The sequence below is a fragment of the Mustela putorius genome, unplaced genomic scaffold (genome assembly GCF_011764305.1).
Source record: "Mustela putorius furo isolate JIRA1106 unplaced genomic scaffold, ASM1176430v1.1 tig00000129_pilon_pilon_pilon, whole genome shotgun sequence".
Classification (NCBI taxonomy): domain Eukaryota; kingdom Metazoa; phylum Chordata; class Mammalia; order Carnivora; family Mustelidae; genus Mustela; species Mustela putorius.
Window position 1 is genome coordinate 26833567 of NW_025421290.1, and position 18712 is coordinate 26852278.

The window sequence follows — 18712 nt, forward strand, 5'->3', positions numbered from 1 at the left end:
TTTAATTTTAAAATGTTTTACTTGAGTTCAAACAATTAAAATGATTAGAAAATACTTTAAAAAATTAATAAAGTTGGAACTCTGAACCCCATCAGAAATATTCTGAGTTAAAAATGATGCCATTAATTCAAGTGCTAGACTGTTTAACCTGGGTTCTCTTTTTGTGTGTATAGCTCATGTGTGTCGTTTCGTTTTAATTCTGGTGGTTTGCCGGAGTCTTTCTGACCCACCCAATCCAGACAGAATAATCAAACCTTATTCCCAGGACTGGAGATTGTTCAAAGCTTCACCAAGGTCTTGATGACTATTTGGAGAGTTTCTTTTTCTCCTTATTTCAGGTTCCAAACCTTGTTTTGGTTCCATCGTGCCCGGAAAAAGCCTTTATATTTAATTTCCACAAAAGCACTTCCTGAAGCTATTTGCGTGGGTAGCTCACTCTACTGTAGATTTGGGAAAGTGAGAGAGGGATTGATATCAGAGATCTAAGCAAAGTTAAAGTTGGATGCCGGGTGGACCGGCCTTTCAACGTCGCTAGCTTTGCTGCCGCAGAGCCCGAGCTCCCACGCACCCATGGACATTCCTTTCTTGCCTTTACTTCCTTGTCTTCCTGGTTTTTCAGGGCTTTCGCTCTCTTTTCTCTGTTTCTTCCCTCTCATGGTATAACATCAGTTCTTCCCCATGTTTATTTATTTTTTTAATTTTATTTTAAATGGAGAACAGTTAAGCTCTCTCCAGCTGCAGCAGCCAAATGAAGGTGGGTGTCTGCCTTTACATGTGGTCTAATTAGAAATGATCCTTTGAGAGGTCCTTCTGCCTAAATTCTCGGGCAGTCACGGTCTTCCTCCTCATTTCTGTCTGGAGATGAGCACCGAGGTGGGGAGAGAGGAAGGCCTCACTGAGAGGAGAGGTCTAAACTATGACTTAGGCCAAGTCTGGATTTGAATTCTAGCTCCACTTCCCTGCTGTGTGGCCTAGGCAAGTTACTTAACTTCGCTGAGCCTGGTTCCCTATCTCAAATGTGGGGATAATATTACTTTCTTGCAAGTTGTAGAAAGGCTAAAATTGGATAGCACACAAGTTGCAGGAAGGATAAAAAGGAATAAGACTTTTTTTTTTTTTAAAGATTATTTATTTATTTGACACAGAGAGAGAGAGAGAGAGAGAGAGAGAGTGAGAGAGGTCACAAGCAGGCAGAGAGAGAGGGAAGCAGGCTCCCCGTCGAGTGGAGAGCCTGATGTAGGGCTCGATCCCAGGACCCTGAGACCATGCCCTGAGCTGAAGGCAGAGGCTTAAACCACTGAGCCACCCAGGTGTCCCAAAAAGGAGTAAGACTTCTAAAGCACCTGTCGGCACGCAGGAACTCAACAAATGGTACTTTCCCTCCCTTTCAACCAACACATGCTTTCCTTGAGGGCTGCATATGTAAACATTAAATATTTATAAATTGCATAATTCAAAAAATGAAACTTAAAAAGGCATGTTCCTCTGGCTTTTTTGATGAAACAAATAATCATCCCCACTTGTCTCTGCTGCAAATCTGTACTTTTATATGCGGTTTATGACATTTAGGTACATTTCTCAGCACAGGAGACTGGACTGAAGCCCTACTCTCTATGCGGCTTCATAGATATTGTAAATATTAGGTTATCGATAGTGTGCCTAGAGCTGTCCCCAAGGTTTTCCTTGCAGGTGGGCCTGGCACAGCCGAGTAGGTAATGAGCACATAAACACTAGTTAAGGCCTGTGATTTGGTCTGATGGCACTTACACAGCACAGTGAAAATGGATATTTTACCAGCAGAAGTATTTACCAGTAGAAGATGGATATTTTGCCATCCGTCTTGCTCTAAAGCAGAGCAGAGCCTCTGATGGGTAAGTGATAGTTGTCCATTAGGTCTGTTAAACATGGGCTAGGAGAGCCCGTGTGCATCCTACAAGGCTGGATTTTAAATCCTGGGGTGCCAGGGACACAGCCTCCAGTGGACCATCTCATGTTCTTAGGACCAGGAAAGAATACGCTTCAACAAAAGAGTTTTTTATTTCCCTATTGTCCAATCAGATGTCTAGGGGTCTGCCAGATCTAGCCTGGGGCCTGCTTTTGTAACACCCATGAGCTCAGAATGGTGTTTGCATATTTAAAGCATTGCTAAAGGAAAAGAAAAATAGGCAAAGGGGAAAAAAAAAAAAAAGAGGAAAAGGTTGCTGATATCTGGTCTAGAAAGTTTGAAATATCTCAGATTCGTGAAGGTGAAAGGTAATGATGATTGGCTTTTTCCGTTAGTCTGATTTGTGGCAGAAGCTCTCTGCCTGTTTGAACAAAGCTCTGTGGGTATTATTTAGGATAAATTGAATTGCATTTCAATATTTAACTGTGACCTGTTATCTCCACATGGGGTTATTCCAACTTTGTTCAGGGAACACTCGCTCTATTTTTTGTTCCAAAAGTAGCTCATATGTTTGTCACCTCCCTCTGAAGGCTCCACCTGTCACTTCCTCACCACAGCTCCTTTGCTTGAAGGTTCTTCTACCCTCTCCCAGGGCCTGAAAGGGGCTGGCAGAGGCCAGCCCAGGAAGGGCTGCGGATGTATTTTGCACGTTATTCTGCACATGTGGGGATTTTCAGCTGGGGAGCCTGTGATCAAAAGCCAGTTAAATATATGTGGTGCAGGAGTATGAGCCCTGGGAAGTGGGTATCTGTGGGGACTGCGGTACATGCATGGAGCCTCCTGCAAGAAGTGGGGGCCAGACTGGACTCTACAGGACAGGTACTATGGTGGGAGGGCATAAGCAAAGGTCTAGAGGTGTAAGGGGATGTTTCATGGAGTTGACCTGCCTTGGGTTGGAGCTTTTCTAGTAGTGTGAGATGGGCTTGGATCCTCAGTGTGGTCAATTTATGTGCATTTAAGGTGTATGGAATTCCAAACCCTGCAGCCAGTGAGGAGTCACTTATTTTAAAAGGAGTGTGTGTGTATGCCTGCTCTCTCACACACACACACACACACACACACACACACACACACAACCACTATTTGTTACCCCCTATCTCCATGCTGGGCCCTGGGCTGAGTGCATTACACAGACCTTCTCACTGAATACTCAAAACTCTGTGGACAAAGGCATTATTATTCTCCGTTTGCAAATAAGGACATTTGCATTTACAGAGGTTAAAATAACTTGTCCATGGTTCTGAAGTTAATAATGGGCAGAGCCTTGCTGGCTTGATTTAAGAGCCCAGGCTCTCACCTCCTGCCATGCTGAAACAAGCTCAGCACAAAACATTTTAACAAAACAGAAAAGGGAAGAATGAAAAGCAACTGAAATCCTGCCTTCCAGGAGTGACATTTCGGGTGACAATCTTTCTAGACATCTTTCTATATCCACAGTGATATGTATTTTGCATAACCCATGCCCAGATTGCCTAAATCCTGTGCCTGCAAATTTTACATAAATGGCACCATACTATATCGCCTAGTATTTTTTTTCCCACCTAAAAGTAATTTTCTAGTTTTAATAAGTGTGTGTTTAGTATTTCATGTTATGACTGCACCCACGTTCATATAACCAGTACCTTATAGGTCATTTCAGTTTCTTTTTTTTTTTTTTTTTAAAGATTTATTTATTAGAGAGAGAGAGAGAGAGAGAGAGAGAGCATGTGTGAGAGTGATGGGGGAGGGGTATGTGTATGGGCGAGGGGCAGAGGAAGATGTAGAGAGAGTCTCAAACAGATTCCCTGTTCAGTGCGGAGCCCAGCTTGAGGCTCCATCTCATGAACCTGAGGTCGTGACCCGAGCTGAAACCAAGTCAGACACTCAACCACTTGAGCCATTCAGGTGCCCGATCATTTCAGTTTCTTGTGCAAGGAAAGAATTTGAGAGCTTTTAAAATTTTTTTTTAAATTTTTAATCTTGAATCTTGGATCTTGAATCTTTTAATTTTGAATCTTGTGCTTTCTCGCTCTCTTTGCAGCATGCCCTTGACGCTGACAACGCAGGAGTAAGTCCAATAGGAAACTCTTCCAACAACAGCAGTCACTGGGACCTTGGAAGTGCCTTTTTCTTTGCTGGGACTGTCATCACCACCATAGGTATCCCTTTGTGGGCTAACATCTTTTTGTCTGGGGGCCAGCCTGAGAAATGGCACTTGGTTAATGTTTGGTCCTGGAACCCTGGCAACTTGAGGGTCACAGGAGGCTTATGACACACTGTCGGAGAAATGCAGGGGTTGTAGTGGCTTTCTATAAAAGTCAAAGCAGACTAAGAATTACATTTTTTAAAATGAGAGCTAGAGAGCCTTTAGTTTGACTGGACCTGATGAAGTGGTCAGAGTGGAAAATCAAAATATGGACTGGTCAGTGGAGCTCAAATTCCTTTTAAAAATGTGTCCTTTTTACTAAGGTTGCCTATGAAAGAACTCCAACGTTCTACAAAGTTTAATGAAACACAGCCGTCTCTGCCCCTCTGCCCATCCTCACCTCCCCTGTGACAATGCTCTCATCTCTTCTGGTTGGTTATTTTGATATTCATCTCCTTGTCTTTAACTACCATGCTTGCATTGCCACTTCCTGAATTTTCAGTGTTAGAGGTTGTTTCTGGACCTCCAGCAGTGGGAGGGGAGAAATTACCACGGTCCCCTCATCGATGCTTTTGCTTTTTGAGGTTTCATTTGCGCTGGGTCACCTGTGTTTCAGAAGTGGATGATTTTCCTTCTGATGCTGCATCAGTAGGTCTGTAGTGACCTCACACCATGTCACAAGGCCCGTGTCATTCAGCTCACTTCATCTCAACACGTGGGCATTTTATCATCTCGCAGCGCCACCGGAAGAGGAAGGGAGAATACATACTATACGATATTTTGAGAAACCACATTCACAAAACTTTTATGAAAGTCTATTGTTAAAGTCATTCTATTTTATTATTAGCTATTGTTGTTAGTCTCTTCCTCTGCCTAATATATAAATTAAATTTTATCATAGGATGGATGGGAAAAACATAGTATATATGTCCGTGGTTTCAGGCTCCACTGGGCGTCTTGGGACATATCCTCTGCAGATAAGAGGGGATGACTCTTTCTCCTTGTCTGCCCCACTGTAGAAGGGTTCTCTTCCTGTTCTCCTCTCTTCCCAATATAGTCTGATTAAATCAGCTGTGAGCCTTTGCATGATCTTGACTAGATAAAGGCTCTTTATAACTCATCTTGTGGTGATCTATACTAACCTCTTTCTTGCATGGATTTTTGTCTTACTCTATCTCTGTGTGTGTTTTTCTGATTCTTGTGGAGTTTTATAATTTTGTGTGAGGGTTGACTTTATAATCATACATAACAGGGTTTCTCTTCTTTAAGCAGTATTTGTTACTTCCCTATCCTAGGCGATGATGTCTTCTTCTCTGCACACAATTTTAGTTGACACTATCCTTTTAATGTTTACTTTTCAGTTATTAAATATGTTTATGGTTCTCTTCAATAATTTGCTCAATTCAAATGGTGACTCTTGGCTCTCAGTTATTATGTATAATGCAGTCAGTGAACTTACTCAGCATCTTAACTTCTTTTACTCTTGGGCTGCTGATTATTACTCACTGACTGTATCATTCTATAACGTCACAGTATATGATTTACATTCTGTTCCATTACCCTGATAACCACACTTATTTTCAAGTCATAGTTATGCATATATGTTTTGTCCGTGTTCCTTTCTAGTCCTTTCTAGTCCTTTCCCCATCACCACTTGCTCAGCTGAAACTCATTTTCAAATAGTTGCATTAAGAGTGACTGATGGAAGCAATAATCTCCGCCATACTTTGCTTTGCTCAAAATGGCAGCCTTACCCTCCTGGGGCAGTATGGTTGGAAATGAAATTCTTGGCTCACATTTTCTTTTTTGTGGATCTTTTGGGTGATAACCCACTCTTTTCTGATATCTGTGCTGCTATGGAGACACCTGATGCCAGCCCAGTTTTTCCTCCTTTTATAAACGATTTGACTCTTGGCTACTCAAAAGGTTATTCATCTTCCATCTGATGATACTATTAGGTTTTGACCCTTTTATTTTGGCAAAGTGTTCTTTTTAAGTTCTCTATTTTTTAAAATTTGAATTCAATTAAGTAACATAGTGTATTATTAGTTTCAGAGGTAAAGGTCAGTGATTCATCAGCCTTATATAACACCCAGTGTTCACTGTATCCTGTGCTCTCCTTAACGTCCATCACCCAGTTATCCCATCCCCCCATCTTCCTCCCCTTCAGGAAAATGATCTTGTCTGTCATCCTTAAACATGTTCTCTGCCATGTGGTTTCGGTTCTGTTCTTTGGGGATTCTGATTATACGTATATTGTCACTTCTTTGCCTTGTCTTCTGTGTCTGTCCTACTCCTCTTTAACTCATGAAATGTGGTTTCTGTTTTGTTCGTTTTATCTTCTCTATTCCTTTCCTGTTTTTGCACAGTGCCTATTTTGCCACATGTTCCTTCCAATTTTATTTTCCTTTCTGTGATCATTAGGGGACTTTTTCCCCTTCCTGTTTCTTTCCTGAATTCCATTAGCTCACATTCCATTTTCCCTTGTTATCTTTCTGATTCTTTCCTGATTTCTTGCTTTTCTGCTTTGTGGTTTTTCTTGTGGGTGATTACTTCATAGTTGGTCCCACTTTTTGTCTGGTTGGGTCTGTATTTTTCTGCTGAGTGTCTTTCATCCATTGTTAAGTTTTTTGCTCCTCCCACATTAAAAAAGAAAAGCAATAAAAGTCTTATATTTATGCTGGGCAGATTTTGCTTTTAAATACTTGATGCCTGGTAAACTGGATATTCCTAATCCGACTATCTGCTATGTGATTCTGGGCTGGGAGGGAGGAGAGCCAGGAGAGGTACGGTAACCTGCCAGGCAGCGCATCCCTAACTCTTCTCTTTTCTGCTGCCGAAGAGAGAGAGGGTTTCCTGCAAATGTGACCCATCTATGTTATTCTCTGTTTAGTCCTGCCTCTTTAATTGTTTTGGAACCAGATCAAGTTCAAGGGGGCTTCTGCTGCTCTCTCTCTTCACCCTGTTTTCTACACTTGGTGCAAACAAGGATCACTCTTTTAAAGTTCAGAATGAGACCCTCTCCTTCATAATTGGATTTTTGCTGGCACTTTCAGGGGTTTGCCACCGATGGGCTCTCTCTTCCTCCTCTGTGCTTCTTCTCTTTATTTTTTCCCCATGTGGCATCAGTCCAACTTTTTTGGTAATCCTTACACATATGGGGGAAGCCAGGGGTAAAATTTCTCTCCCAGTTCTGCTGAAAATGAGAGTTTTCTGTCCCTCTACAAAAGTGTCATCACACTGCAATAAAAGTCCTAATTAAGAGACACATAGCGTTGAGAGGTGGGAGGATCTCGTCATTAACACCCTTTATGCTCTCTGGGAGGCCCTCCCTCATCTGTTGCTCTCTACAACAGGTTCTTCCCGCTCCCTTACCCTTTACGACCACTTCTTATGTGGGTGTTGGATAGGGTGCCATCCTTTTGGGATGTACATTTTTGATAATCAGCTTCCTAACTGGTCCAAGTTTCAGAGACTAAGGATTGTTTTAGACGTACAGACCTCTTTTACTATTTTTAGACCTAGCCTTCAGGACCTGTGTTCTTTCTACATTGGTGCATTCAAGAAAGTTATGCAATAAGAAAATTTGGGTTGAAAGAGAAATGGCATTTCTTTTTAGAAAGTCTTCTAATTTAATTAGATGACATGTCATGTTCACACTTGCAAATATACAAATATATTAAGATTGGTTATTATAAATTTTGGAGGTTTGCATTACACTAGTAGGTTTGGGGCCCAGGAGCCTTTTGATACTCCAGACCAGACTGGATCATTTAATTTATTTTTTATTTTTTTATTCTTTTATTTTTTTAAGGATTTTTATTTATTTATTTGACATACAGAGATCACAAGTAGGCTGAGAGGCTGGCAGAGAGAGAGGGAGAAGTAGGCTTCCCGCTGAGCAGAGAGCCTGATGTGGGGCTTGATCCCAGGACCCTGGGATCATGACCTGAGCTGAAGGCAGAGTCTTTAACCCACTGAGCCACCCAGGTGCCCCCAGACTGGATCATTTTAGTCCACAATATTATAGCTCCCAGTGGCCTGGCACCATTTGGTATAAGGGTAAAACGTGCTATAAAACTCAATGACACCCAAGAGCATCACTGTCCTGGATCAGAAAAGACCAGTGTCGGATTAAATTGTGTTCATCATCCTGGTGTTACTAAGATGGGGATATGTGCCATACATTTTAGGAGGATTTATCGTAAAATAATTAAAGCTGAGGAAGTCTGGGCCACTTCAAGGGGTCCCTTTTGGGAAATGCGATCCAATACCCAGTGTTGGATCCATGGGACATTAGTGTGTATTAAAGAAGACAGAAAGTAAAATCCTAATTTTCTTGCTTTATGAAATGGTTAAATCAGGGGTCTGTAGGATGCACTGAAAAACACTATAGCTATGCTGGAATGCTCGCCGATGGTATTTAGTGTGTCAACTTGTTAGGGTCCCAGGGGCTCAGTTTATTAAACAACCATGTTTATTGACCACATGACCTCACGTTATGGGGAATGCTGGTTCCATCTGCCTAAAGAGAAGCATTTCGTTTGTAACATTTGCTGCCCTTTGTAGTGTATGTGCCCTGGAATCTTTGGGCAAATCATTCGTAGTCCTTGGCTTCTGCTGCCTGGTGTCCATTCACTTATACACTCTTGTCTCCTGATCACCAGTTCCTAAGTGGCCTTCTTCCACAAGGTTGGCCTCCAGGCCCAAAGGGATGAATTACTATTTCTAGACCAAGAAATCTAGTGCTTTGCCTGTGTCTGCCCACAGTCCTTCGTTCAGAGATGGATGTGAGATCTAGATTAGGCCAATAAGAAATTCAGTTCCTGGACTTTTGCTTAAACTTTTGAGGAAGTGGCTTCCTCTCTTTCTTCTTGGAGGTCAATCTGGAAAGAGATAGGCCCAGGAGTGGCAGTCATGTTCTTGGCTAGAATTCAAATAACATTAAAGAAGCAGCAGAAGAACAGCAGCGTGATAAATGAGGTCCAGCTAACATGTTTTGGACTTTAGTTGAAGCTACCTGCAAGGTGTTAAGAAATAAATGTTGAATCCCTTATTCCCTGGGGGCAGTGATACCTGTTTTTGTTGAAGCCAGACTGCATTGGGTTTTCTATCACCTAAGACTGAAAAAATCCTAAGTAATATACACTTAAGGAGCAGAGATCATAGAGGGTCCATAAGTGTCCTCTGGCCTCGAAGGCCTGTGCCTGACCCCCCCCCCCCACCTTCTTTGGGCCATTCATTCTTAATGTCTTAGACAGAACATCTATTGGATGAGCCTCTGGGTAAAGGCATTTTTGTCCTGGCTTCCTGGGAGTCTCTGTTGCCTCTGTTGTGGGAGGCAGGTAAGAAAACCAATGTTTTCTTACATTATGTCATGTCTGTGCATGGGATGAAGACCTTTCCCCCAAACCTGAAGGGAAGGTGGATGCTGAAAGGGAAACTACTATGAAACAAGCATATAAACAAAAAACAGATGAAGATAAAACCCAGCCCCAAATACAAGTCCACTTTAATATCATGGTTTGGTTTTCTGCTAGAGACTGGGCCCTTGTTCTACACTATGGGTAAAAGCGCTATTTTCTCTCTCACTCTCTCTTTCTCTTCATTGAAAAAGCACTGTAAGGTGAAAACCATTTAGCTGGCTTAATTTTAACTCTAGAGTGGTGGATCTTTGCAAAATCACACAGTTAGAGAATTCTAAATAAAACCTGAACACAATGATAGTAAGAATAATTATTTGGTGGTAAATTCACTCATCATATATGGTCGCAAGGCTTATAGGAAAGCTCAGAGCCCATGAATTCTTCTAGGTCTTGAGAAGTTTTCCACTCTTTGGGGTTGTGCGGTGGAGTCGCTGGAGCTGAGAAGCTGTCTTTTCATTATTTGTGAAGTATCCAAACATCATCCTGCTTACTCGAGTTTATATAATTTGTGATGCAATCCTCTAAACATTTTCCCATATTACTAAGGTTCTTTGAAAAACAATTTTTATTGGGTTCCGTTGGATATACTACCTACACCATAATCACAGACTTCTATTTTGTGAGCGTGTAACATCACAGTGAAAATCTTTGTGTGTCAAGTGTGGTCTTCATCTCTGGTTCTTTCCTTGGGAGGATCCCCAAGGAACTGCGGTGTCAAAGGGCATGGACTGTTTAAAGACTTGCCAAATTGCTTTCCAGAAAGACCCTCATGAGCCACATGAGGTTATGCACTTGCCAGACATAAGAAAAATGTGTTCATTATTTAGAATGTGTATAGAGAGGTCTTAGGAATAACAGTCTTTTCTGAAAAGCAGCAATATGACTCAGTATCAGAGGTCTCTTTTATCTGAAGGTATCAAAGTACTTCTTTTCAAACAAAGTTTTCTTACATTCACATATACAAGAAGGCTTACAAATGTGTAGCAAAAAGGAATATATTCAGGCACTTCTCCAAACTAGGAGCAATGCCAGAGGAAGACGAAACTCTGTCCAGTCTTTGCTGAGGGTGCCCTGTCCCCTGTCCCCTCTCTTAGTAACTAAGTCTGATGTGGGAAAGTCCCACCTGATCTTGACTGTTGACTCTGCTGGTGGGTTCTCACCAACTAGGGTTTCTAAGCCAGAGGAATGACGCTCACTCCTTTGTTCAGGTGCTTTCCCACAAGCCACTCTTCATAAGGGCGGCAAATGATGCTTTCTTATCAACAGCTAGGGGATGCTAGTACATTTCAGTCTTTGAGACATTTTTTTTTAAAAGATTTTATTTATTTATTGGACAGAGAGAGATCACAAGTAAGCAGAGAGGCAGGCAGAGAGAGAGGAGGAAGCAGGCTCTCCGCTGAGCAGAGAGCCCAATGTGGGGCTCGATCCCTGCACCCTGGGATCATGACCTGAGCCGAAGGCAGAGGCTTAACCCACTGAGCCACCCAGGCGCCCCCTTTGAGACATTTTTGGATTGAATCACCTGACTCTACTGAAATCAGAGAGAGCACTTGCTCAGGTCCCAGATAGTAACTGTCACTTGCCCAGACTTAATTAAGAGTTGTACCTGCCGGGGCGCCTGGGTGGCTCAGTGGGTTAAGCTTCTGCCTTCAGCTCAGGTCATGATCTCAGGGTCTTGGAATCGAGCCCCGCATTGGGCTCTCTGCTCAGCAGGGAGCCTGCTTCCTCCTCTCTCTCTGCCTGCCTTTCTGCCTACTTGTCCTCTCTCTCTTTGTCAAATAAATAAGTAAAATATTAAAAAAAAAGATTTAAAAAAAAGAGTTGTACCTGCCAAAGTACCTGAGTAGCTATTTCTACTTACCCAGCACCTGAACTGGGGGCTCACCTGTGGCTTTGGAAGGCGCCTTCATTGGGACTAACATTTACTGAGCGCCCACAGGTGCCAGGCAGTGGGATCCATATAATTATCTCACTTCGTCTCTCATTCAGCATATCCAGTAGGTACTGTTATTAGTTCAGATGACTGATGAGAAAGCAGAGGCTCCAAGATGTCAAGCAACTTGGCCATTATCTCACAGTTAGTAAGCAGGTGAGCCCCGCTACATTCAGTAGGATGAGCTACAAAATTTGTAGGGCCCAGTGTAAAATGAAAATGTGGTCCCTTGTTAAAAAATGATTAAGAAGATCAAAATGGCAACAGCAATATCAATAAACCAAGCGTGGGGCCCTTCTTAGTGCCGATACACAGATTTCACCCCCAGAGAGCCAGGTTAGCACCCCTAGACATTCTGGTTCTCGAATGAACACTCTTCACCAAATAACAAGGTTGAACGGCACATGGTTTGGCAAAGGTCCGACTTTGGCATATAAACAGCAAATGGAAGTGTTACACAAGAGCGACTCAGGCAGCCTTCTTTAAACACCAGCTTCCTCTTCAAAAAGGGCCAGGAGTTGTTCTCTGGCTAGAGGGAAACAGAGCCAAGGCCTGCCCTGGTCCTTCTCATTCTTAACAGACAGTCTTTGCCGGGTTGGTTCTCTCCTACCAAAAGTCACTGTTTGGACTTCTTTTGCTTTCCTTACAGCCAGTCCTACTGTTCTGGGCTAGTGCTCTCCGGCCAGCCGCCTCTCTTGCCTCCGTGTCCTCCCATCTCATTCCCCAGATGTTGCTGCCCCTAGCTGTGCCGAGAGATTCCCACACCCCAAATGCAGCAGGGGGACCATGCAACTCACTGAGCCAGCCCCATCGGCGGTACAGACATTCTGTCCCTTGGCCTGGCACTGTGGGAGAGCCGTGCAGTTTCTGGAGGGAAAACAGGAACCAACCATCTGTTTTCTCCTGGGGCTTAGTCTTCCCGGAAACATATTACTCAGAAGTGATTTCTTCCTACACAAAACCCCGGGCAAGATGATCACGGCTAATACTTACTGAGTGCTTACTCTGTGTCATGATTTATATGTATTTAATCTCCACAGGTAACTTATACTTCACATGTAAGCCTTTTCATCTTTTTTTTTTTTAAAGATTTATTTATTTTTTTTTTAGGGGGAGGGGTAGAGAGAGGAAGAGAGAGAATCCCAAGCAGACTCCCTGCTGAGTGCAGAGTCTGCCATGGGGTTTGATCCCGTGACCCTGAGATCAAGACCTGAGCTGAAACCAAGAGTCGGTGCCTAACTGACTGAGCCACCCAGGTGCCCCTCTTTTCATCTTTAATAGCTGTGCTGTCAACAGCTCCATGTCAGAGGAGGAAAGTGAGGCAGAAAGGTTAAGGAAATCCTCAAGATCTGAGAGTCAGGAAGTAGGAGTGTCAGAACAGGAAGCTGTCCAGTCTCCAGTCTCCAGTCTATATAACTGTCACCCCTCCTTCAAGGTTCTGCCAAGGATCCTTGGTGGAGGAGCAGAGCAGTCTTATAGGCTCAGTAAAGTAAAGCCAAATATCCAGGAATGTGGCCTTCCCATTGTCTCAGAGCAAAGCCTCAAAGTGTTAAAAGTCTGGAACAACAGGGTTGAGGGTTCCCCTGGGACAGCTTGCCCATATAGTTCCTCAGAGACAAGACACACACTCACACACACACACACACACGTACACACACACAATGCACAAACACAGTGTTACTTAAGAATGGCAATTACCTTATGCCCAGTATGAAGTGATGGCCTTGAATATATTTAAAGACTTATTTGAGGGGCGCCTGGGTGGCGCAGTGGGTTAAAGCCTCTGCCTTTGGCTCAGGTCATGATCCCAGAGTCCTGGGATCGAGCCCCACATCAGGCTCTCTGCTCAGCAGGGAGCCTGCTTCCTCCTCTCTCTCTCTGCCTGCATCTCTGCCTACTTGTGATCTCTGTCTGTCAAATAAATAAATAAAATCTTAAAAAAAAAAAAAGACTTATTTGAGTATTAGCGGATTTTACTTACTGGTGTCCTTGCCCAAGATCTTTGTTATAATTTTAACATAGTGTTCTAGTCTGTGAAACACTGAGTAAATAAGGAGTCAATTGTAGTAATAATACTATGAGTAATACTACTACTTTGCATTCATACGGTACTTTACAGCTCACTGATTTTTCCACATGATCCTCAAACCCCTCTGACACCGGGGTTTGTGGAGGTTAAGAGACTCTGGGGACAACCAGGTGCAGTGAGGTAGAATTGGATCCGGACCCTCTGTCTTCTCTCTCCTTTGTCATGCTCTTTGGAAGCTACCAGCAAGTTCCCTGAACACAGTCCTGACCCAGGCAGGGGGGCAGATCCTCACCAAAAGCTGGGGAAAGTGTGCACACTTCCTTGTTGGGGTTAACGAGACGCCTATTCAGCAGGCTCAAAGCTTCAGTTTGTTTGCCTGTGCTGTCTACGCATGTTTCCTTCTGAGATACTGAGAGGGAAGAAAACTACCTTCCCTGACAGCGATCAGAAGAAAACCTACTTCCCTGACTGATTTCCGACAGATCGGAGACAGTCAAGCAAGAGTCAGAGATGTTTCCGCAGATCCCCATTGACCTGTGTGAAGGGAAGCTGTGTAGGCACCTTTATTCCCTGGGCAACACTTAGAAAAATGGTTTTGTCCATATTCTTGAAAGCACCCGAAAAAAGTTCCAAGAGCCTTTTTTGCACAGTTAAATGAAAACGGTGCTGAGTAAAAGGAATGCAAGAGGAGGAAGGCTTGCCTGAACACTCATCTGAGAAATGAAAACTGTAATTTAGATAATTTCATGATAAAAGGTTTGAATGATTCTGACAAGAAAATTGAAAAGGAAAATAGCCAGGTGACTCACCACCCAAAAGCAGACGGCTGCAGCGAGTTCCCGAGGCTTGTAGGAGATGCAGGATGGGCAGCATCAACATTGGCCTTGGCCAACGTGCCGCAAGCCTAGCTGCTTGCGACCATGAACCCAGTAACTCACCCATCACATGGATTTGGAAACAGGCCCCACCTGAGTTACCCTAATAGGGGAGAACTGTTGGGTGACTCTCCAGATGGTAGTTAGCATAATACTGCAATATTCATCGGCAATATTCATTGGCATGAAACTCAATATTGAGAAATTTAGATTCTCATCTCTCTATAACTCATGCCAATACCATAGCCTTTCCCCTTCAGTATTACTTCCCTTAGCCCCATTCACACAGAGGAAGCCCAGTACTCACTATACAGAATTTACTTACATAATTGCAAAATTCTTAAGAATGCAGATGTTGGTGTTTTCAAGCAGTATTTGAAATACATATTGTAGACATGGCTATAAAAAGATTCTTTTATATTCAAACACCCATCCCATTAATAAACATGTCTTTAGCACCTGATAGCCCTTGATGAAAGAAATGAGTGGGAGGAGAGGCAGGACCCATACACGAAGCAGAGTTCCCAGTCAAGAAAAAAAGAGTCAAGTAGAGCTAAACATCACCGTCAGTGCGGGAAGAGGCACGAGCTTCCTTCGCTGCTCTGCTGTTTTCAGGCTTCTCAGGATGGAGCTATATGATCCCTGGGTCCTTTCTGCATTTGTGCTAGACCACATACCCTGCCCAATGCAGAGCACCCATCAGCCTAGAGAGCCCAATGTGGAAGACAGCCAGTCTGTCAAGTGGAGGGAAGGCTTGTGGGAAGAGACTAAAGGAGAAGCTCTTTTCCAATCTAGAAAGGGCCACGGTGAGGCCTCCTTGGACCTTCACATCTCCCTGAACACATATGTCCAAGGTATTTGGTATTTCTGAAATGGAAGATACTGCTTTTCACCAGCAGTGCAATTCTAGGTGACTGTGAATTTCCTAAAATGTAATCTAATGAAACACAGTAAGATCCAGGAAGGCTGGATTTCCTTAAAACTCTTTCCAGGGAGAGAAGGAAAAGAAGTAATGTTTTGAATGTTAGATTTTTAAAAAAACTGTTTTATTTATTTGACAGAGAGAGACACAGTGAGAGAGGGAACAAGCAGGGGGAGTAGGAGAGGGAGAAGCAGGCTTCCCGCTGAGCAGGGAGCCTGATGCGGGGCTCGATGCTAGGTCCCTTGGATCATGACCTGAGCTGAAGGCAGACATTAAACCCACTGAGCCACCCAGGCGTCCCCTGAATGTTAGATTTTTGATGATGCTCCTCTCCCTGAAGCTTGTGCAGCGGGATTGCATAGAAACCCTTTAAGAAATCTGTGGATTCTTTGATTCAGCTCTTTCATTTCTTGGCCACCTCACCACTCTCTCTCTCTCTCTTTTTACTGTTTCTCACCAGGGTATGGGAATATTGCTCCAAGCACTGAAGGAGGCAAAATCTTTTGTATTTTATATGCCATCTTTGGAATTCCGCTCTTTGGTTTCTTATTGGCTGGAATTGGAGACCAACTTGGAACCATCTTTGGGAAGAGCATTGCAAGAGTGGAGAAGGTCTTTCGAGTGAGTACCACGTCTATTTAAACCTTCACCTCTGCAATCCAACTGGCTTTTTAGCCCGACGGGATCTAGAATGAATGATTAGGGTGTTATCATATCATTGTCACTTTTTTAAAAAATATTTTTTTATTAACATAGAATGTGTTATTAGCCCCAGGGGTACAGGTCTGTGAATCCCCAGGTTTACACACTTCACAGCACATACCCTCCCCAATGTCCATAATCTCACCCCCTCTCCCTACCTCCTCCCCCCAGCAACCCTCAGTTTGGTTTGTGAGATTAAGTCTCTTATGGTTTGTCTCCCTCCTGATCCCACCTTGTTTCATTTATTCTTTTCATTGTCACTTTTAATGGAAGAGTTTATGTCATAATCGTATTTTCTGTTTTGGCCTATGGTAGTCACAAGTACTGTGCCTAAACTCCCTTCTCTTTAGCAGTTTCCTTCTTTACAGTGGTATTTCTGGAATCACAACACAAGAGGGTTAAGTATAGGTGGTCCCAAATGAGGTTTTCTGAAGACGGGAGGCGTACTCAGTTCCATCTTAAAGAGGGAAGATAGTTTGCTAAGTGTATTGGCAATAACGTAAAGAAGTAAATCCATTTGTTTTGTTATTGGAAACTCTTCACTCCTTTTTATTTCTAGGTCTGGTATCTTTAGGCTGATCCTGGCTTCTAAGACCTCTTCCAGAAGCCTGCCTTTTCCAGATTCTGCCATCATGCTTTTTATCTGTCTCTTCATGGCCCCACCCTCTCTGTCATCTCATTTCTGAGTGCTCTCTCAGTAGTAGCATGTACTAACTTATACTAAGGTGTTGATGATTGCCATTATCTTAGTGGGTTTTTTCTTCCTGGGAACACTTACCTTTAAACAAGGGACAAAAACTCAACTCAAGGAATTTATTTACTAAAGATGGCATTCCTGGCCTCAGTGATGTGTTTTTGGAGAAGATGCCATTGGCTTGGGCTTCTCAATGCCCTTTAACTAACACTTATCTGTATGATCTCACAGGGAACTTGTTTGGCTCAGGCGTAGCATCATTTTTGCTTTCTTTTTCGTTACTGACCTAGTTCTCGAGTCTTTCAAACCTTCTTCAGGGAATTGTTTCTGATGATGACTTAATATTTAAAAGTGACTATTTGAGACCGTTTTGGAATCTAGCAATGATGGGTAAAGATAGATCAGTGGTGAGCTCTAACACCGCACTTGTTTTTCTCTCGGAGACAAGAATATAACTTCTCTTCAGAAAAAGACAGGGGCGCTCTGCAGGTGAACAATTTCAGGTTTGAGAGAGCGGAGGAATGGGGCAGGAGAACTAGCTTAGAGCTATCTTTAATGAGCTCAGTGATCCTGGGTGAGCGACCTCAGTTTACTCATCGGTGAGAAAGAGGAGGATAGAATTCAAATCTACTTTAGAAGGTTTTGGTGATGATTGTGTGGAATGATGTATGGAAGACACATGAGTTGAGATCTGCTGTGTCTATGTGTCCCCAAAGAAGCCCTTACTAGCAGCCTAGCCACCCATTTGATTTCCTCTGAGGAGCTCAGTTGTGCGTGGATATTCCTGGAATGTCCCACAACCTTTGCTCCCAGGTGCTGGCTGGCCAGCTGGCTCATTAGAGCATAGACTTGGGCTCAGTGGTCACCATGGAAACCGTCAAGGCTCAGCTTTTCTGCTTCTCAAATGTTCAGGTTTCCCTAAACCAGACATGGCAAGTCTCCATCTCCAAACCCATCTCCAGGAGCTGTTTTGAGCTTCTCGGAGGTGCTCTGTTAACCAGGGCCTCACGGCCCTCCAAGTTAGATAGGAGTCTGGTGGATAGAACACTCAGAACAGGATTCAAATGGAGAAATGACTGACCCGGCATTTTTATTTTTATGTAGCTTCTCTAGATCTAAGTTTCCTTATTTGTAGAAAGAAAGGATTGCACTAAAAGCTTTTGAAATTCCCCATTTAGAAAAAAAAATTAGTTACTATATTCTAAATGAAGAAAGAGATTGCCATCATTGTGACCACATCTGCTACTGAATTGGGGGACTAGTTTCCCCTAATGAATTTCAAACTACAAGTAGAGAGTATAAGTCTCCTTCCCTTAAAGTTGCCTCTCAGATGGGTGGTTCGAAGGACTCTGGGACAGAGCCTTAAAAACCCTGCATTTCGTTTTTATGCTGATGGCACTCAGTTCCTTGCAGTGCCATCAAAGACTGGGAGTCTTTTAGGAAGGAAACCGCAGTGTGTTATGGAATTGGCAGCCCGCGATGTATGCATTTGCAGAACATCGGAGGAGGGTGCTGTTGGAAGGGGTGACTGAGTTCCAGGAGGAGGAGAAGCGTGCTTCCTGAATACACAAACAACCCATCTGCACTTCGCTGGCTGCCTGTAGTTTTGGTGGAAAATCTCAGAGCGCTTTGCCATTCATTTAAATGACATCTCAAAGGCCAGCTACTCTTAGATGATTACTTGAAAACTGAACATTTTTTTTTTTAAGATTTTATTTATTTATTTGACAGAGAGAGATCACAAGTAGGCAGAGAGGCAGGCAGAGAGAGAGGAGGAAGCAGGCTCCCTGCCGAGCAGAGAGCCCGATGCGGGACTCGATCCCAGGACCCTGAGATCATGACCTGAGCCGAAGGCAGTGGCTTAACCCACTGAGCCACCCAGGCGCCCCGAAAACTGAACATTTTGAAAAATTTTATAAACTTCGTTGAAATTGGAGGTTGTGGATTTTTAGTTCCTGTGGGGAAGATACATCCCCCCCCCCATCCATTTAAGGATTAAGTCTTTTTCTTCATCTGCTGTGTTTTCTCTCAGCTATAGGGAAGAGATGATTTTTAGTGGAG

At 43.3% G+C, this 18712-nt stretch overlaps 1 protein-coding gene across 3 annotated transcripts in view; it reads left to right on the forward strand.

The window, feature by feature from the left end:
• The window catches only part of KCNK10 (potassium two pore domain channel subfamily K member 10), a 130822-nt gene that overhangs the window by 76959 nt on the left and 35151 nt on the right, over positions 1-18712 (forward strand). For all 3 annotated transcript variants that reach the window (XM_045071544.1, XM_004739106.3, XM_013057888.2), the window contains exons 3-4: positions 3966-4083; positions 15716-15876. In XM_045071544.1, the coding sequence (XP_044927479.1) occupies positions 3966-4083; positions 15716-15876 (279 nt within the window). The remainder of the gene's footprint in view (positions 1-3965; positions 4084-15715; positions 15877-18712) is intronic.